We start from the raw sequence: 19,199 nt of genomic DNA, 5'->3' as shown, positions 1-19,199 counted from the left end.
TTGATGTGTTCTGTTCTTTACTTCTCTAGTTGTAGAACTTCCATTCATCCAGATTTCAAGCAGTTCTGAATGATGGTTGTTCTTCATTTTAGTTGTAATTTTGCTGTGGTTGTGGGAGGTGCTAGTACCAGCATTTACCTATACCGCCATCTTGCTTCTCTGATTAATTTTTTTAAGTATATTTTATTGATTTTTTTTTACAGAGAGGAAGGGAGAGGAATAGAGAGTTAGAAACATCAATGAGAGAGAAACATCGATCAGCTGCCTCCTGCACACTCCCCAATGGGGATGTGCCCTCAAGCAAGGTACATGACCTTGACCAGAATCGAACCTGGGACCCTTCAGTCTGCAGACTGACGCTCTATCCACTGAGCCAAACAGGTTAGGGCTCTGGTTTATTCTTTATTCCAGATATTGCAGTCTTCATTTCTGACTTATTTTTAATGGTTTGTTATGGTTTTTAAATATATTTCCTTTCTCTATGTTCATATTTTCAATGAGATAATTTATTCTTAGCCTTAGTTCCTTAAATATCCTTATAACCCATATTTTAAACTCTGTATCTGATAAATTGCTTGCCACCATTTCATTTAGTTTTTTTCCTGAAGATTGCTCCTGCTCTTGCATTTGGGATTAGTTTGTTTCTCCTCATTTTGGATCCTTCTCTGGGTTTCTTTCTATGTATGAGGTAGATTTGATACATCTCCCAGTCTTGGCAGAGTGATCTTCTGTAGTATGTGCCCTGTGGACCCCAGTGGTGTAATCTCCTTGGTCACTTGAGTCAGGTACTCCTGGGGTATTTTTTGTGTGGGTTGTGTGTGCCCTCCTATTGTTGTTGAGCCCTGAGTGCTGTTGGCTATCCTAATGTAGTTGGGACTTGAATATTATTGTACCGTTCATGGATGGAGTCTCCTCATAGATTGTATGACTACGTGGTTCAGCCCCAAATTTGTCGTGCAAGCTGTTGTGGATGTGTCCGGATTATGGAAATCACCAGAAAAGGAACTAAATGAAATGGAGGCAAGTAATTTGTCAGAGAAGGAATTCAGAGTAATGGTTATAAGGATGCTCAAACATCTGACTGAGAATTACAAGCAACACAATGAGAATTACAAGGAGCTGAAGGAGAAATACATGATGAATAAGAATCAAGAAGAAATGAAGAATGATATAGCTACAATAATAGGTGTGGTTGACCCTAAGGCTGACTAGCTATGAGGCTTGGCCCGCATCACAGTGTATGAGCTGTTGTGTGTGGGCTGACCCCACACAGCAGGGTTTACCCCATTGGTGCTCTAGTAACTGCTGAGACCACCCTTTGTGTATACTGTTTGTGAAGCCAATTTGGTGATGTTCTTTTGTGATCTGAACATGGTCACTGGGTATGTTTGCTCTGTGGCTTCTTTTGAGGGGCTCTGGTGCAAGCCCAGTTCAGCCTCTACCTGTGCACGCCCTAGGGCCACCTGTTAGAAACTACAAAGTGATGCTTGATTGGTAGTTGCCTATACTGTGCCCAGAGTCACATGAGAGATGCCACACTACTAACCTAGGCCAGCTGACACCAGTTGTAGGCCTTAGAACACTCAGCAAGAGGCACCAGTCACACAGAGGCCAGCTGTCACCTGCCTGGGGCTTGTGGAGCTTTGAGAGTTTTTAAGAAAGTCTTAAGCATGGACCATAGTCCTTTGCTTATAAGAAACAAGTGCTGAAAGAGATTTGGATGGTGCTGGAGTTGGATGGGGTGGGGTCCCAAGGAGTCACTAGGTTGGACCAGGGGTATTCACTAGGTTAATGCAGATTCTGATTTGGTGCTTGATTGCAACTGCAGGCAGTGTGGGGAGAGGACTCAACAAAGGAACAATAGTGGCTGGCCTTCAAGCTCTTGCCTTGAAGCCACACAATTCAGTTTATCCCTATAGGTCCCTGGTACATTTTGAGCTGCTATCTCTTTGCTCAAGCTTAGGATGAGTTTTTGTGATTGAGTGAGTTTGACTCAGGCCCTTTAAGAAGATGCCTGGGTCTATAGCAACCCTCCATCCCACCCAGACAGGATCCCCACTGATTTTCACAGCCAGACATTGTGGGGACTCCACTTCCCAGCACTTGTGTACTGAGCCAGGGTTCACAGTGTGGGTCTGAGACCTACTGCTCCTCAGGGGGAACCTCCACAGCTGAGATACCCCTCCCAATTCTTTACATGGTTGTGGGATCAGCCTGTTTCCAGTCTTCACCCCTCCTACCAGTCTTGATGTGGCTTTTTCTTTGTATTCTTATTTACAGAAGTTCCATTCAACTAGTTTTCAGATTATCTCCAGGGTGATTGTTCTATAATTTAGTTGTAATTTTGATGTAGTCATGGGAGGAGAATAGCACAGCATTTACTTACTGTTCTATATTGACTAGAAGTCCTATTTGTATATATTTTCATTTTTCAGATTTATTTTTAAATGTCAGCTTTAAAATAAATATTATAGTGCTCTATAATAAATAAAAATGTGTTTCTTCACTATTCAGGTTGCTTTCAAGTTAACACAAGTGAATCATATCTCACTGAAATATTACAGTGTACATACCATTTTGAATTCTACATTTTTTCACTTAAAATATAATAAGCATTTTCCCTTATTGTGACATAGTCTTAATAACCATTACTATTTCTTTTTCTCATATTGCCAGGCTTTAAGTTGTATCCTAATTATTGCTGTGACTAACATTTTTGTATCTAGTTTGTCTCTGTCTTTATAATAGATTCTCAGAAATGGAATTATTAGGACAATGGCTTTGTAGATTCTTAGGATTTTAAAGTACATATTACCAAATTAATTTATAAAAGAATGGTACCAGTTTACACTGTCACAAAAAGAAAATGGCATGAAAATGCCTATTTTATCATACCCTTACCTCATGATTTGTCTTTGCTAACTTAGAAATAAAAAACTTAGGGGATAAAATTTTATATTGAACTGATATCTGTTGCATTTTACAATAAAAATTGAATCTGTTACTTCAAGGTATGGTCCAGCATCAACTTATTTCAGTGGTAATAATTACCTACCTGGACCCAATAGGTATTAACCAGAACTTCTTGTTGTCTCCAAACACCTGCTGGATATTTTTGATGAAGCCAAGGTTGAACCCATTTTTCTTTGGACCACTTATAAACACTGGAGTACAGAAGGCCTCTGGGGCATGTAGGGGAGTTGAATAAAAGAGGAAGAAGACAAAAGGAAAAAAAAATTTCAGGAAAGTCATGATTTTACAGTTCTCCATCAATGAGACTTGGTTTTATGATACCTTTCTGCTGTGGTAGCATAGGCCTTTCATTCTTATTTACTTAGTAAAAACTATTTTAACCACTTAACACAAAGTAAGTTTGTTATTAAACACAAAGAATTGGTACTCTCTTTTATTTAAAAAAAGGCAGAAAAAATGAATAATGGTAGAAAAATTAAGTAGCCATGAGCATAATATAATTTTGTCGTGCTGCATGTAAGGAGTGAGATAATAGATTTAACAGCACTTTATTTAAATTTTATTGGCAACAACAGCCAAACAATCTCCATCTTTAGAACTGGGACCAAAACAATAACATAAAGAGATAGTAATAACATTGATTTGGTTTTGAAACATTTCAGAAATGAAGATGTTCACACTGAAGCTCACAATGTAAGCTGAATTCTACTCCAGAAAAAAAATGTGAATGGGTAAACTATAATCAGACTTAAAGGCTAAGAGAAATTTAACCATATTAGTGCGTATTATATTTAAACACATTTATTCCATTAAACAAATACTTTTACTGATGGGCTCTGACTGCATCTGGGCATTTCCGATTTGTTCTTTGTTTTCAGACTCTTTTATCATGAAGCTTTTAATTCTTTTCTAATTTGCAGCATGTCTAAGCCAAAAGTGCTAATCTACCACCCTAGCAACTAAGTGCTACATATATATTTGGTTTGGAAAATGAGTGCAAATACCTTCTTTCCTGTTAGTGTAATTAACAAATGAGTTTAAAAAGTATAATTGACTTTGTACTAAACTTTCTTCAAATCTATTTTAGCTAACCATTCAACATTTTGACACTTTCTCTTCACTTGTCATGAATTGATTTGCATACAATGTAAATATTTCTCTCACCATAGATAAAAAAAATTGTTGCACTGGAATCAATCAGAAATATAGTTCTTCAAACAACAAACCAGAGTATAGAATAATAGACAGAAAAAAGTTAATTTACTATATTCATTTTCTAGAAACTCACTTGTTCAATGTGTTCATCTCACACACACAGTCCCTACACAGCTCCTTGATGATTGTAGATATTCAATTTTTTTTTTTTGGCTTGAGTTCTTTCTTAGGACTCTACTTTTGGATGTGCTAATTAAGTTATATTCTTCTATTTTTATTGACTTTACCTCCAACTTCTGGTATTCCCTTCTGTACTGATTCTTTCCTTCATTTCTTCATGTGAACACATAAAAAATTCAAGCTGTAAATTGAGAGAGCTATAACCCAAAATAAACTATAAAGAACAATGGTCATTTTTGGTTTTGTGTGAGGTTTCTTTCACTAATGTTCTCTTCCCTATGTAAGCTTCATTCACCATGGCTCTCCTGTTTGGTAAAACTTGTTTGCATTTATCTCAACAGGGGGAAATGAATGTCACTGCAGTTAAAATGCTTCACTGGAAGTTTTTCTCTTTCTTGGGAATAATCCACAGGTCACTGTGATATACATTAATACTTTTTTTGTAATCTTAATATCCCGTCTTACCTAAGGTGGTTTTGTTTCTGCTGACAAGCCAACAATGGTAACCAAAGAGAATCACAAGGCTGACAAAAAACATGCAGGCCACAAATAGGAGAAAAAGGACATGGAACTTAGAGCGAACACTGGGTAATTCCCCCTAGAAAAGAAATAATAAACAGAAAAGAAAAATTAAAGTTGTAAGGGTTTAGTTTTTCTATAAAGATTAGTAATTTTTCTTATGTTTAAAATGTCTAGCTGTAATTAAAAAGTAGATTTTGTAAAATTTGTAAAAAAATTTTTTTCTTTTGATGACCATGCTTCTTATAGATATGCTTTCAGCTTACAAAGCCTAACATGGATTCTTGCTTAAGTGCAGGTCACTCTAAAATATAGCATATAATGTACCAATTAGAAAAAGATAATTTTTAAAGAGTATACTTAGTCCTTAATTGGTATGCAATGTCTTAGTTTTAAAATTAGTTTCTAAATCATGAATCACTAACTAGAGGTAATTTTGAGATCATATGGTTCATCCTCTTATCTCAAGGTGGGTTACTCTGAAATACTTTATATGTCATATTTTCTTGGGTGCATATGTGTGTTTAAAATGTCATTATGATATATGTAGGAAGTTAAAACACATAGGTAGAATTTTTAAAATGTTCTGCTCATAAGTCATGAACTGATTTTAAAGCTACTACAAATTTTGTCTGGTTGTGCGTGTTTGTTTGTTTTTTATATCTGAAGTACAATGTGCTGATATATTACATCCTGTAAAATTACTGTTTAGACTGTAAAATTAAGCAGATTTGACAGGATAATTTAAAAGCAGGTAGCTAAATATTTTTCTAGTTAGCTGGGACATCTTATCCTCCATGTGGCACCAGTTTTTTAAAAATATGCAGCCCTAAACCAAAATGAATTTTTTAAAGTTCTATAGCATGCACAGCTCATAACATTTTGTCTTCTATAGATAATCTTAGAAAAAATTTCAATTTTTGAGTGAGCAGTTGTGGTAATGACTTTCCTTTATCCCTTCCTTTTCTTGCTGATCAATGTTTTGGCTTGATGAATTATTTTGAAATATTTACAAATGATCTCAAGTGATAAAGTTAAAGCTAATTCTCAAAGTGGACCTTACATTAGGATCTGGTTCTACTCTAGCTTAGAAGAAGAAAGTTAAGGCTGGGGAAAACTTGGCAAATTTAGGTAGTACCAATTTACTTCTTCTCTTAGAGGAGATTTTTATTCATTTTGATGTGAAGAAATATTGGAAATCTTCCTGTGTGTGTTTGAAGGCTAAAGATAAGGGGAAGTAAGCCAGTGAGATGCTTCCATATGAGAGGTGGGCTGGGTGAAAATGGCATAAAATTTTCTCCCTTTTGAAATGATTCTTCTTGGCCTAAGCATCCAAACTGAATTTGATTGTTTTTTGTTTGTTTTGTTTTGAATTTATAGGAAACAAATATATCAGTTTGTAGGGGTTTTTACCTGGCTGGGTTTTTATTTCACATCTCTATTTTTTTAATATGTTTTTTAAAGTTTTTAAAACTCATTTATTTTCATTCTTATCTTTTATGTTTAAATGGGAAATAAATAACTGTGCAAGAGGGAGTAATATAAAGTCAGTTCACACCCTGGATAGCATAGCTGAAAATCTTTCCCTGCTCTAAGTACTCTTACAGGACTCTCTTGTGTCTTCCAAATCCTATCTACTGTATTGTCTCTTGATAAAGTACTTAATACTTAACTTTTTTTTGTTAGAAGATGATGGCCCTATGTTCAAAATTAACTTCTCAGAAGATAACCAAGCTAAATTACTCAACCACCAGAAACATTTCAGGGGAATACTAGTGGAATAATACTTATTTTCTTGGTTCTAAAATAATTCATAGCCTCTACGAGGAGATTCATGGCCCAAAATGGGAGATGTAAGTTACTAATTTTTCCTAACAAAGCAGCTACTCTTTAAGTTAATATTAATGGGAGAGACAAATGTGATGGTCTTCTGAATTCTTCATTCTGAATGTGCTAGAGCTTTTCCACAGCAGGACTATAATGGACAGTACGACATGGTACCATGTTTAAGGTCAATAGGCTTTGAGTCAGATTCAATACTGATTTTGAAATTTATAAACTGGATAATCCAGAACATGTCACCTAACCACTATGAGCCACAGTTTTATCATCTTTAAATGAGACTAACAATTCCTGCTTTGTCTACTTCACAAGGCTGTGGTGAGGATAAAATGACATACTAGATATAAAAGTGCTTTGAAAATAGTAAAGTACCATACAAATAGATGTTGCTGTTCTTAGGAGCACAGCTAGCTTTCTTGATACATAGCTTTTAAAATAAATGTCAGATAAGTTTTCAGGGTGGTATGGTGATTGTGGGGGGAAGAGGGGTGGATGGAGGCAAAAGAGGGTATAGAGGGGCTAAATGGTGATGGAAAAAATAAATAAAGAAAAAATAATAAATGGCAGTGTTTACATTTCATTTTAAGGGAGACTCAATTTACACTGAGAAAGCCATCCCTAGCCCACATCAAAGTGCTCTCTAGCTGGAGAAACTGAAAAGAATGATTTATTTGAATGTCTTTTTCATTATGAGGGCAAGACAAAATAAGTTTAATCGCCTCTCTCGCATATGTCAGGCAGAAGCTAGTATATTGTAGAGAAGAAACAAGGGCATAGGAAAGGACAAGTCTATGTTCATCACTGATGTTGCTTGTGAATACTGACATATTTCTGGTGATTGATTCATGTCCAACTATTAACTTTCAAGAGTTAAAAAAAAAAAGCATATGGCACCTGGCTGACATTTTTTAATTTGATTATTGGCTGACTAGGAGGGCCAAATGCAAAATGTGTAAAATGTAACATTGTTTACTCAGTTAAAGAGTAGCCTACTGTTTTAAGAGCCAAGTAAAGCCAGTAGTGAAGACCAAGGCTGAAATTTTGCCTAATGAATTGGATGCAGTTATTTTCTTTACTTTCAGGGTAGTAGCATAGTGTATGAATAAAATGCCAAACATATCATAGAAACCTGACAAATTGATAGGAGATCCTGTGTTGTGGAAAGGGACCAATGAAGAAATACCAAGATGGTGAAGCATTTTATATTTGGGGAAAATACAAAATTGATGAGAAAACTTCATTTCTGTTTATATTTTTGTATCTCTGAGTTGAAGAATTTTATATCCATTATATTATTTCTGATTATTAATATTATTAAATATCTGAATTGATTAAGCAAGTGGAAGGAGGAGTGGAAAGCACATATCACTATAATTTTCTACACTACTAGGGGTGAATCACTATTTAACAATTAAAATCTTCTCAGCTACCTAGAGTCTCACTGCTGTGCCTTTCTCTCCCCCCCCAACCCCCCAGTTTATTATAATCCATATTCTGGTCACAGGATTCATGTTTTTTCCCTGCTGCTTTACCTCTCTGCTTGAGGTAAGATATTCTTGTTGTACAGGCTCTTGTGCAATTCCTAAAATAATAACTAGTAGCTCTGCCTACATCTGTCTTTTGTTATTAAGGTTCAGGTTGGACAATCCTCTTTATGGAATGTTATGATATCTTAGTAATTATACTAGAGTTGTATGGAGGTAATGTCTTCCGGAGTCCATTGGCATGAAACAAAACAAAATATTTCATTATATTGCTGCCAGAACCGGTACACATATGTAAACTGAAAATCTACATTCAAGTATTTTGGAAATAGACGGGCTATGATGGATATCTTCAAGTAGAAGAAAGATGTAAGTAGGATTTCTTTAGATTTCATTATAATTATCAGAATCATATTTTGAAAGGCAGAGTACTTCCAACAACTGTTTCACTTGATTTTGTTAATGAGCCTATAAAGCAGCTAACAGAGCCAGTATTAGAATCCCAGTGTTTGTTATACAAAGTTCAAATAAGACTCCTCATTTCATTTTGGTAATATGTAAAGATAAGTTAATGTATCTTTCTTTCCCTGTAGGAATTTTGCAACTCTCCTTTGAACAAGGAATTATAAAGTATTTTTCTAACAATGAGGGAGTACTTTGTTAAGCTTTTTCTTAGGAATGTAAGGATGTAGAATTTGTTTCAACATTTGTCAAGTCTATAATTGGTAACATGTGACTTTTTAAAGCTTGACAAGAGATGTATATTGTAAAGAATTAGTAAGAATCAAGAGGTTAGGTTCTAGAAGGCCTTAAAAATATTCTCATATATGACAGGAACTTTTTATTTATTTATTTTTAGTATATTTTATTGATTTTCTATAGAGAGGAAGGGAGAGGGATAGTTAGAAACACTGATGGGAGAGAAACATCGATCAGCTGCCTCCTGCACACCCCCTACTGGGGACGTGACCACAACCAAGGTACATGCCCTTGACTGGAATCGAACCTGGGACCTCTCAGTCCACAGGCCGACGCTCTATCCACTGAGCCAAACCAGTTAGGCCGACAGGAACTTTTTAAATAGGAATATTTAAATAACAGCTCCTGAATCTCAGAATATTCAACAAGGGAAACTTGCTTTTGGTGCTTTCCCTTATGGTTATTTCCATATTAGTTATTTCAAAATGTATTAAAAAATAAGGCAAACAATGTCACAGACTGGAGTATGTGTGTGTTTGTGTGGTTATTTTTTTGGGGGGGGTCAGGGAATTCAGGATTTTTTAACTTACTCTCCAGTATTTGATGAAATAGCTGAAGACCGTTGTAGCAATGTACAGGCAGTAGAGAACAGAATAACCTAAGAACTGAAGGAAGAATTTATAGTTGGAAAATCCAATGCAATTATTAACCCTAAAAAAAGAAAAGAAAAACTAATTTGAAATCAGTACCCATTTATTGAGAGCACACTGATACATAAGTGAATTAAGCAATGGAAGTATGTTGCTCCTACTGTTTCATTATGTGTTGTGTAGAAATTCAACAGAAATAAAATTCCCATAAGAGGAACAAACTAGAAAAGCAAGTTAACATCACACTTGTTATTCCTTTCATCCACAGGGACAGAGACACCTGGCCAATCTAATTGTTCTGAACTGGTTCCTGACACACCCAATCAAACCTAGATCTTGCATGCTGAAAACCTATTAAAATCTCAGCAGCTACATTTAGTACAGTGTGGCATGTTCTCTTTGTAGTTAGATGATTTCAGACTGGTTCTCTAGATCAGACCGAAAATTTGGAGAATTGCTGATGCTAACAATTTACAGTATTTTAATTTGGTTATTGGCTGACTAGGCGGGCCAAAGGCAAAATGTGTAAAATGTAACATTGTTTACTCAGTTAAACAGTAGCCTACTTGTTAAGAGCCAAGTAAACATCAAGACAGCAAAAAACAAACAAACACAAAACAAAAACAAAAACTGATTGTATAATGTCAAAAGGAAGAACTATTTGTGCTTTATTCCATTACTATGACTAATTGTTAAAGCTAATCGACAAGAGACCATTAGCTCTGTGACCCCAAGAAATCACCACCATACTTTTTATGGTATATTTATTCTTGCTTTAGAATGTTAAGCCCCCTGTCCCTCACACAAATAAGAGCTCAGTGAATAGCAGAAACAGGCATGTTACAACTGTGCTTACTAAAGTAGGCATATTAAGAGACTCTTTTTGGAGGAAAGAATAAAATAAAAGGGCCTTACCAAGGGCAGTGATGGTCCATTTTTAAAACACACCTAAAAAGGGAGCAAAATATAGTGTGATAAGTAGGGCTATGGAAATGAAGCAAAATCTCATAATTTAAGTCAATTTCTCACCAGTATTTTTACATGGTACCAGTACACTCATTCCTAGATTTCCATTATAGCTACACTAAGACTATTGTGTTCTCAGTTATTCCTTGTATTAGCCAAGCACAACAATTTATAGGATCATGCTGGCAACAAGTTGCATGCCTAAAAGTCCAATCTATAAAAGTGGTTGGGAAATCTAGGATATTGATACAGAGAATAGGTCTAGGATATTGCCCTTCATTTTGCTCAATATATAGTTAATTAAAACTACGGAAGAAACTATATGGCTACATCTGTGTTTGAATCAAGGGTAAGATAAATACAAGTGGAATAAGCACCCAAGAAGAAAGATATGAAGATGATACCTAATTAACATAAAAGTGTGGTTTTACAAAGCTGGAACAATTAGAGTAACAAAACAATGTAGTACTGAGTTATAATACAAAATGTAAAGAGAATGAAGCATCAGTGATGAGAGAGAATCATTGATCAGCTTCCTCCCTACTGGGGATTGAACCTGCAACCTGGGCATGTGCCCTGACCAGAATCGAATCATGACATCCTAGTATATAGGTCATGCTCAACCACTGAACCACACTGGCTGGGCAAGAGTAACTTGATAATTGAGAAATCTGACAAACACTACCTCACCCAGATGATCAAGACTAACATTACAATGATGTCATGTTTATATTATGTACCCTAGGTATGATATAATAAGCATGGTACTTTACCTCTATGGTTTTCCTCCCCAAAACACACTACCCAAGTCTAATCTAAAGAAAAATATCAGAAAAATTTCAGCTGAAATATATTCTACAAAATACCTGACAATCCTAAAAGCTGTTAAGGTTACATAAAAGAAAGTACATTCTGAGAAAGTATCACATCTAAGAGGAGCATTAGGAGACATGGCAAATAAATGTAATATGGTGTCCTGAATGGAATCTTGGAACAGAAAAAGAACATTAAGGGAAATCTGAATAGAGTATGGATTTAAGTGCAAAATAATGTATAAATATTTGTTCATTAATTGTAACAAATTTATCATATTAATATAAGTTGTTAATAATAGGGAAACTGTGTGAGACTTATGAGAATTATCTTTACAACTAGAGGTCTGGTGTATGACATTTGTGCAATGGGAAGGGGGGGGGGTCCCTTCAGCCTGGCCTGTGCCCTGTCACAGTCCGGGACCCCTCAGGGGATGTCCACCTGCCAGGCCCCAAGGGGTCCTTAGCACTGCCCTGCTTCTGACCACCATGGGGCAGCTCCTGCATTGACGGTCTGGCCCCTAGTGGTCAGTGCACATCATAGTAACTGGTTGTTCTGCCGTTTGGTCAATTTTCATATTAGCCTTTTATTATATAGAATAATCCTATTCATCTAAAACTGTTCTAAAATAAAATGTTTATTTATTATTATTTTTTAATCCTCACCTGATGATATTTTCCCATTGAGTTTTAGAGAGAGTGACAGGAGGTGGAGAGACAGAGAAAGAGAAACATCAATGTGAGAGAGACACATCAATTGGTTGCCTCCCAAGTTGAGCCTGCAACTGAGGTATGTGCCCTTCACCAGAATCAAACCTGGGACCCTTCTGTCTGAAAGCCAATGCTCTATTCACTGAGCCAAACTAGGTAGGGCTAAAATGTTTATTTTTAAAATGAGACTTTATTTTTCTTTCCTATCTTTAGAATAGTTTGAATTATCATCCCTATGAGTGTGTTTGGCATGTGCTCATTATAATTGAAAGGAAATGCTCTTATCTAGGAATGGTTACATGTTAAGAACAGTCACATTGTTGTCTTAGCAACCATCAATTGCAAAGCTTGGTCCAGGGAAAATATAGCTGTCACTTACATAGCACAGACAGAGCAGTGGTGGCAGCGATCTGGCTTGATCAAATGGCACTGGTCACAGAATCTTACAGCTATAGGAAAAATAAGATGGTTAGCACTGATTAGAGCTCAATGTGATACCATCTATCTTCCTAGCTTATCTGAATGGCTTGCTATATATATACATTGATTACAAGTAGTCAAACTCATTTCAAGTTATCAAGCAAATGGCAAATTGCATAAGAGAATTGTAGTATGTATGTTTTTTTCCTGTTGTATCAATCTTTTTTTTTTCCAAATACAAACAAAAGTTCATTTAGAAAGTCACAGAAGTAAGAAAGGTGAGCCAGCTGGGCTGCACGGGCTCAGGAAACAAGATACAGAGGCAAAAGAAGGTCCTTTGGAGATTAGGAGAGAGAGTGTGCACAAAGGTATGCACAGGGAAGAAAAGGGGGGATGGAGAGAAAGAGAGAGAGAGAGAGAGAGAGAGAGAGAGAGAGAGAGAGAGAGAAAGGGTGCCCTGGAGAAAGTAGGGGGTGGGGAAGGGCTCAAGCATACTTAAGAGAGAGAGAAATTGTGCCCTATTGTATCAATCTTGAAAGTACCTTTTTGAGAATGAAGGTAAGGGGGGAAAGTTTTCATATCATAGGATTAGACACAATACCTAATCATAAGATGTTGTGTTACATGACAACCTATACTGTCAACTGTTTGAGTGATCTTGGGAAAATTATTTAGCCTCTGTTTACTTTAACTCTCGTATCTGAAAACTAGGATTCATATTTTATCTTCTGTTTTCAGACATTTTATTATTTTATGAGGTAGATAAAATTCCTAAAGCATAGAAAATATAGTGGTTCTTAGAATAACTATTTGGGAAATAGAAGAGACATTGTAGAAAAATAGTTCAAGTGACTATTTCATAGATAAAGGAAGTAAAGACCTGAGTCAAACCAAGTGAATTATACAAGGCCACACAATGAGTAAGTGGCAGGGCTGTGACCAGTACAAGTTTTCTGACCCCATAGTTTAGTGTTCTCTTCACTCTGTAACTCCCATATCAAAATCATTTCTTCCTTTCCTCCTTCCTTTCTTATTTCCCTTAAATAAAAGGCATTTTCTTTTTAAACTTTTTTTTCAATTATAGTTAACATACCATATTATATTTGTTTCAGGTGTACACCATAGTTATCAGATATTTATATACCTTACAAAGGAATTACCTAGATAATTCTAGTACCTAGCTGAAACCATACATAGTTATTGCAATACTAGAGACCTGGTGCATGACATTCATGCACTGGTAGGGGGGGGCCCTCAGCCCAGCCTGCACCCTCTCACAGCCCGGGGGAGCAAGCCTAAGCCTGCAGGCAGACAACCCCCGAGGGGTCTTTAACCCTGCCACAGAGGCGGGAGAGGTGAGCCCGACTTCTGGCTGAGCTACGCTCCCCCTGCATTAGCGTCTGCCCCCTGGTAGTCAGTGCACATCATCGCAACCGGTTGTTCTGCCATTTGGTCTACTTGCATATTAGCCTTTTATTATATAGGATAATTGACTATATCCCATGTGATGTACTTTACAACACCATGACTATTTTGTAACAGTGAATTTGCATGTTTTTTTCAATTTTTTAAATATATTTTTCTTGATTTCAGAGAGGAAGGGGGAGGGAAAGAGATGGAAACAAGTGAGAGGGAATCATTGATCGGCTGCCTCCTGCATGCCCTCCACTGGGGATCCAGTCCACAACTCAGGCATGTGCCCTGACTGGAAATCAAACCATGACCTCCTGGTTCACAGGTCAACACACCGGCCTGGAACCAATTTGCACAACTTAATCCCTCCCCCTTCTTCTCCCATCACCCCAAATTACCCTTCTATCTGACGAACATCAAAATATAGTCTGTATCTATAAGTTTATTTCTATTTTGTTTGTTTATTGTTTTTAGATTCCACATATAAATGAAATCATATGGTATTTGTCTTTCTTTGTATGCCTTATTTCACTTAGCAGAATACCCTTTATATCCATCCATGTTGTTGCAAATGGTAAGATTTCATTTTTATGGCTGAGTTATATTCCATTATACAAATATACCATATATTCTTTATCCACTCATCTACTGATGGACATGTAGGTTGCTTCCATATCTTTGCTATCTATATATATAAAACCCTAATATGCAAATAGAATGGTAGAACAACCAAACAACTGAACAACCAGTCGCTATGATGTGTGCTGACCACCAGGGGGCATGCGCAGAACATGGCAGGCATTGGCAGCAGGCGGCAGAGCATGGAATATGATGGACATTGGCCACAGAGGGATGGTAGAGTAGGTGAATCGGGGCGCCAGACCAAGGTGGGGCGCCAGTCATCAGGGCAATCATCTAGTGGTTACTGAAAATTCTTTGCCCCCGCATGCCGCAGCCACGCCTGGTGCTCACACCTGCTGCTGGTGCCAGAGCCATCACTTGCACCTGCTGCAGGCACCTGGCACTGGCCCTGATTGCTCGGCGCCACCAGTGGGTACGGGTGCGAGTGGCAGTTGCAGGCCCTGGTTGTTCTCAGGGCTTCTCCACCTCCCCCTGCTCCTGAGGGGTGATTGGGGCCAGCAGCCACCTCTCTCACCCGCTGCCAGCAATGGCCCTGCTTGCACCCACTGCTGATGCCAGAGATGCCAATCACACCACTGCCAGCACCGGCCCCACTTGCACCCGCTGCCAGCACTGCAGCCACTGCTCACACCCACTGCTGGTGACTGGCACCAGTGCCGATCACTTGACACCATCAGTGGGTGTGAGTGGTGGCTACCAGCCCCGATCGCCCCTGAGGCTTCTCCACCTCCCCTTGCTCTGAGGGGCAACTGGGGCAGCAGCTTCCACTTGCACCAGCTGCTGGCACCAGTCCTAATCGCTTTGTGCCATCAGCAGGTGGGAGTGGCAGCAATGGGAGCAAAGCTGCCAACAGACAGGGGACCGGGGGCCGCAGTGAAAGGTGCCAGGCAGGGGCTTGGAGGATGGGCCAAGACCCATCCCCGTGCCCACCGCAGCCTTGTGGCACAAAGTTCCTTTTAAGGTGCATGAATTTGTGCACTGGGCCCCTAGGAGTAAATAATGCTGCAATAGACGTAAGGTTGCATATGTCTTTTCGAAAAGGCATTTTCTTTTCCTGCTCATTTTCTCTGTATTTATTGATAGAGTATGACTGTGTTTAATGACATTAAGTGTAACAATTAAAGTTATAAATAATTTGAGCTAATATAATAATTTCATCAAAAGTGTACACTAAACACACACAACTGATTCAACATACTAAACTTCTAATTCAGCACAGTATGTGTTCATTTCCAATAATGGGTAGTGATCAAAGTTTGATACAATTAAGGCAAAAAAGAAGGGTACTTGCTTGTTTGACTCTTTCAGCATATTTTTAAAATTTTATTTTCAATGACATTTTATGGGGTGATATAGGTTAATGAGATTATATAGGTTTCAAGTATACATTTCTATGATACATGATCTGTATATTGCATTGTGTGCCCAACCCCAAAGTCATATCACCTTCTATCACCAGGTATTTGGCCCCCTTTACTCCCCACAACCTCCTTCCCTCTGGTAATGAGCATACTGTTCTCTGTGTCTCTGAATTTCAGTTATATCCCACATATGAATGAAATCATATGGTTCTTAGCTTTATTTGACTGACTTATTTCACTTAGTACGATATTCTCAACCTCCATCCATGTTGTCTCAAGTGGCAGTATTTTATATTTTCTTATGGATGAGAAATATTCCATGGCATATACGTACCACATCTTCTTTATCCAATCATCTATTGAAGGACACTTTAGTTGTTTCTGTGTCTTGGCCACCATGAATAATGCTGTAATGAACATATTTGGGTATATATTTTTGCGAATAAATGTTTTCAAATTTTGCGGGTAGGTACCCAGGAGAGGTTTGTTGGATCAAAAGGTAACTCCATTTTTACTTTTTGAGGAACCTCCATACTCTTTTCCATAGTGGCTGTACCAGTTTACATTTCCCTCAGCAGGGAATGAGGGTTCCTTTTCCTCCACTACTTCTCCAACACTTGTTATTAATTTCCTTATTGATAATAGGCATTCTAACCAGTGTGAGGTGGTATGTCATTGTAGTTTTGATTTGCAGTTCTATAATAGCTAGCCAAGTTGAGCATCTTTTCACATATCCATTGGCCATTTGTCTTCTTGGGAGAAGTGTCTGTTCAGATCCTCTGTCCTTTTTTTTTCTCTATTTTTTAAAAATATTCATTTGTATTATTGATAGTATTACAGATATCTCCCATTTTCTCCTCCTTTCACTTCCTTCTCCCAGCCCCTACCCACTCCCCTATGTCTTCACCACCTACTGCCCGTGTCCATGGGCTATGCATATAAGTATATAAGTTCTTTGGTTTATCACTTCTTATCCCCCCTCCCCACCCCACATCGAGGTATGTCAGTCTGTTCCATGCCTCCCTGCTTCAGGTCTTATTTTGTTGGTAAATTCCTTTTGTTCATTAGATTCCACAAATAGGTGAGATCATGTGATATTTCTCTTCCTCAGTTTGACTTATTTCACATAGCATAATATTCTCCAGATCCATCCATGCTGTCCCAAAGGGTAAGAGATCCCTATTTTTAACAGCTGCATAGTATTCCATAGTGTAAATGTCCCACAGCTTTTTTATCCATTCATCTACTGATTGGAACTTGGGCTGTTTCCAATTCTTAGCTATTGAAAATAATGCTGCTATGAACATAGGAGGGCATATATTCTTTCTGATAGTGTTTTGGGGTTTTTAGGATATATTCCCATAAGTGGGGTCACTGGGTCAAATGGAAATTCCATTTTTAACTTTTAAAGGAAACTCCATACTGCTGTCCATAGTGGCTGCACCAATCTGCATTTCCACCAGCAGTGAACTAGTGCTCCCTTTTCTCCACATCCTGGCTAGCACTTGTTGTCTGTTGATATTTCTGATGATAGCCATTCTGACAGGTGTGAGGTGATATCTCATTGTCATCTTAATTTGCATCTCTCTGATGATCAGTGTCTTTGATCATTTTTTCATGTGTCTCTTGGCCATTAGTATGTTCTCTTTGGAGAAATGTCTATTCAGGTATTCTGACCATTTTTAAAATTGGATTGCTTGTCTTCTTTTTGTTGAGTTGTATGAGTAATTTATATATTTGGGATATAAATCCCTTATCAGATGTATCATTGGCAAATACGTTTTCCCATTCAGTGGGTTCCCTTTTCAATTTGATGGTGGTTTCTTTTGCTGTGCAGAAGCTTTTTATTTTCATGTAGTCCCATTTGTTTATTTTCTCCTTAGTTTCCTTTGCCCTAGGAGATGTATCCATAAATATATAGTCACATGAGATGTATGAGATGTTACTGCTTACGTTTTCATCTAAGATTTTTTTTTTGCATTTTTTTTAATTTATTGCTTAAAGTATTACAAAGGGTATTACATATGTGTCCATTTTATCCCCCCGCCCTAGACAGTCCCCTAGCCTCCCCTATCCCCCAATGTCTTATGTCCACTGGTTATGCTTATATGCATGCATACAAGTCCTTTAGTTGATCTCTTACCCACCCCATCCTGCCCCCCAACCCTCCCCGGCCTTCCCGCTGCAGTTTGACAATCTGTTTGAGGCAGCTCTGCCTCTGTATCTATTATTGTTCAAAAGTTTATAATGGTCTCTATTATCCATGAATGAGTGAGATCATGTGGTATTTTTCCTTCATTGACTGGCTTATTTCACTTAGCATAATGCTCTCCAGTTCCATCGATAACGTTGCAAATGGTAAGAGTTCCTTCCGTTTTAGAGCAGCATAGTATTCCATCGTGTAGATGTACCACGGTTTTCTAATCCATTCATCTACTGATGGGCACTTAGGCTGTTTCCAGATCTTAGCTATGGTGAATTGTGCTGCTATGAACATAGGGGTGCATATATCCATTCTGATTGGTGTTTCTGGTTTCTTGGGATATATTCCTAGAAGTGGGATCACAGGGTCAAATGGGAGTTCCATTTTCAGTTTTTTGAGGAAACTCCATACTGTCTTCCATAGTGGCTGCACCAGTCTGCATTCCCACCAGCATTGCACAAGTGTTCCTTTTACTCCACATCCTCTCCAGCACTTGTCGTTTGTTGATTTGTTGATGATAGCCAGTCCGACAGGTGTGAGATGGTACCTCATTGTTGTTTTGATTTGCATCTCTCGGATGATTAGTGACTTTGAGCATGTTTTCATATGTCTCTTGGCTTTCTGGATGTCCTCTTTTGAAAGGTGTCTACTTAGGTCCTTTGCCCATTTTTTGATTGGATTGTTTATCTTCCTTTTGTTGAGTTGTATGAGTTCCTTATAAATTTTGGAGATTAGGCCCTTATCAGATATGACATTGGCAAATATGTTTTCCCACACAGTGGGTTTTCTCATTGTTTTGTTGATGGTTTCTTTTGCTGTGCAGAAGCTTTTTATTTTGATGTAGTCCCATTTGTTCATTTTCTCTTTAGTTTCAAGTGCCCTAGGAGCTGTATCAGTGAAGAAATTGCTTCGGCATATGTCTGAGATTTTGTTGCCTTTGGATTCTTCTAGAATTTTTATGGTTTCCTGTCGTACATTTAACTCCTTTATCCATTTTGAGTTTATTTTTGTGTATGGTGTAAGTTGGTGGTCTAGTTTCATTTTCTTGCATATATCTGTCCAATTTTCCCAACACCATTTATTGAAGAGACTATCTTGGCTCCATTGTATGTTCTTGCCTCCTTTGTCAAATATTAATTGAGCATATTGGTTCGGGCCGATTTCTGGGC

General features: G+C 37.7%; 1 protein-coding gene across 1 annotated transcript in view; it reads right to left on the bottom strand.

The window, feature by feature from the left end:
- ZDHHC15 (zDHHC palmitoyltransferase 15) overlaps window positions 1-19,199 on the bottom strand; it is a 404,696-nt gene that overhangs the window by 188,309 nt on the left and 197,188 nt on the right. The window contains exons 5-9 of the mRNA XM_081080817.1: window positions 12,371-12,440; window positions 10,418-10,450; window positions 9,443-9,563; window positions 4,774-4,906; window positions 3,056-3,182 (exon numbers count right to left, since the gene is read on the bottom strand). Coding sequence (XP_080936943.1) covers window positions 3,056-3,182; window positions 4,774-4,906; window positions 9,443-9,563; window positions 10,418-10,450; window positions 12,371-12,440 — 484 coding nt within the window. The remainder of the gene's footprint in view (window positions 1-3,055; window positions 3,183-4,773; window positions 4,907-9,442; window positions 9,564-10,417; window positions 10,451-12,370; window positions 12,441-19,199) is intronic.

This window comes from Myotis nattereri (genome assembly GCF_964212035.1).
Source record: "Myotis nattereri genome assembly, chromosome: X".
NCBI classification, from domain to species: Eukaryota; Metazoa; Chordata; class Mammalia; order Chiroptera; family Vespertilionidae; genus Myotis; species Myotis nattereri.
This window is presented reverse-complemented; position numbering and strand designations above follow the sequence as displayed.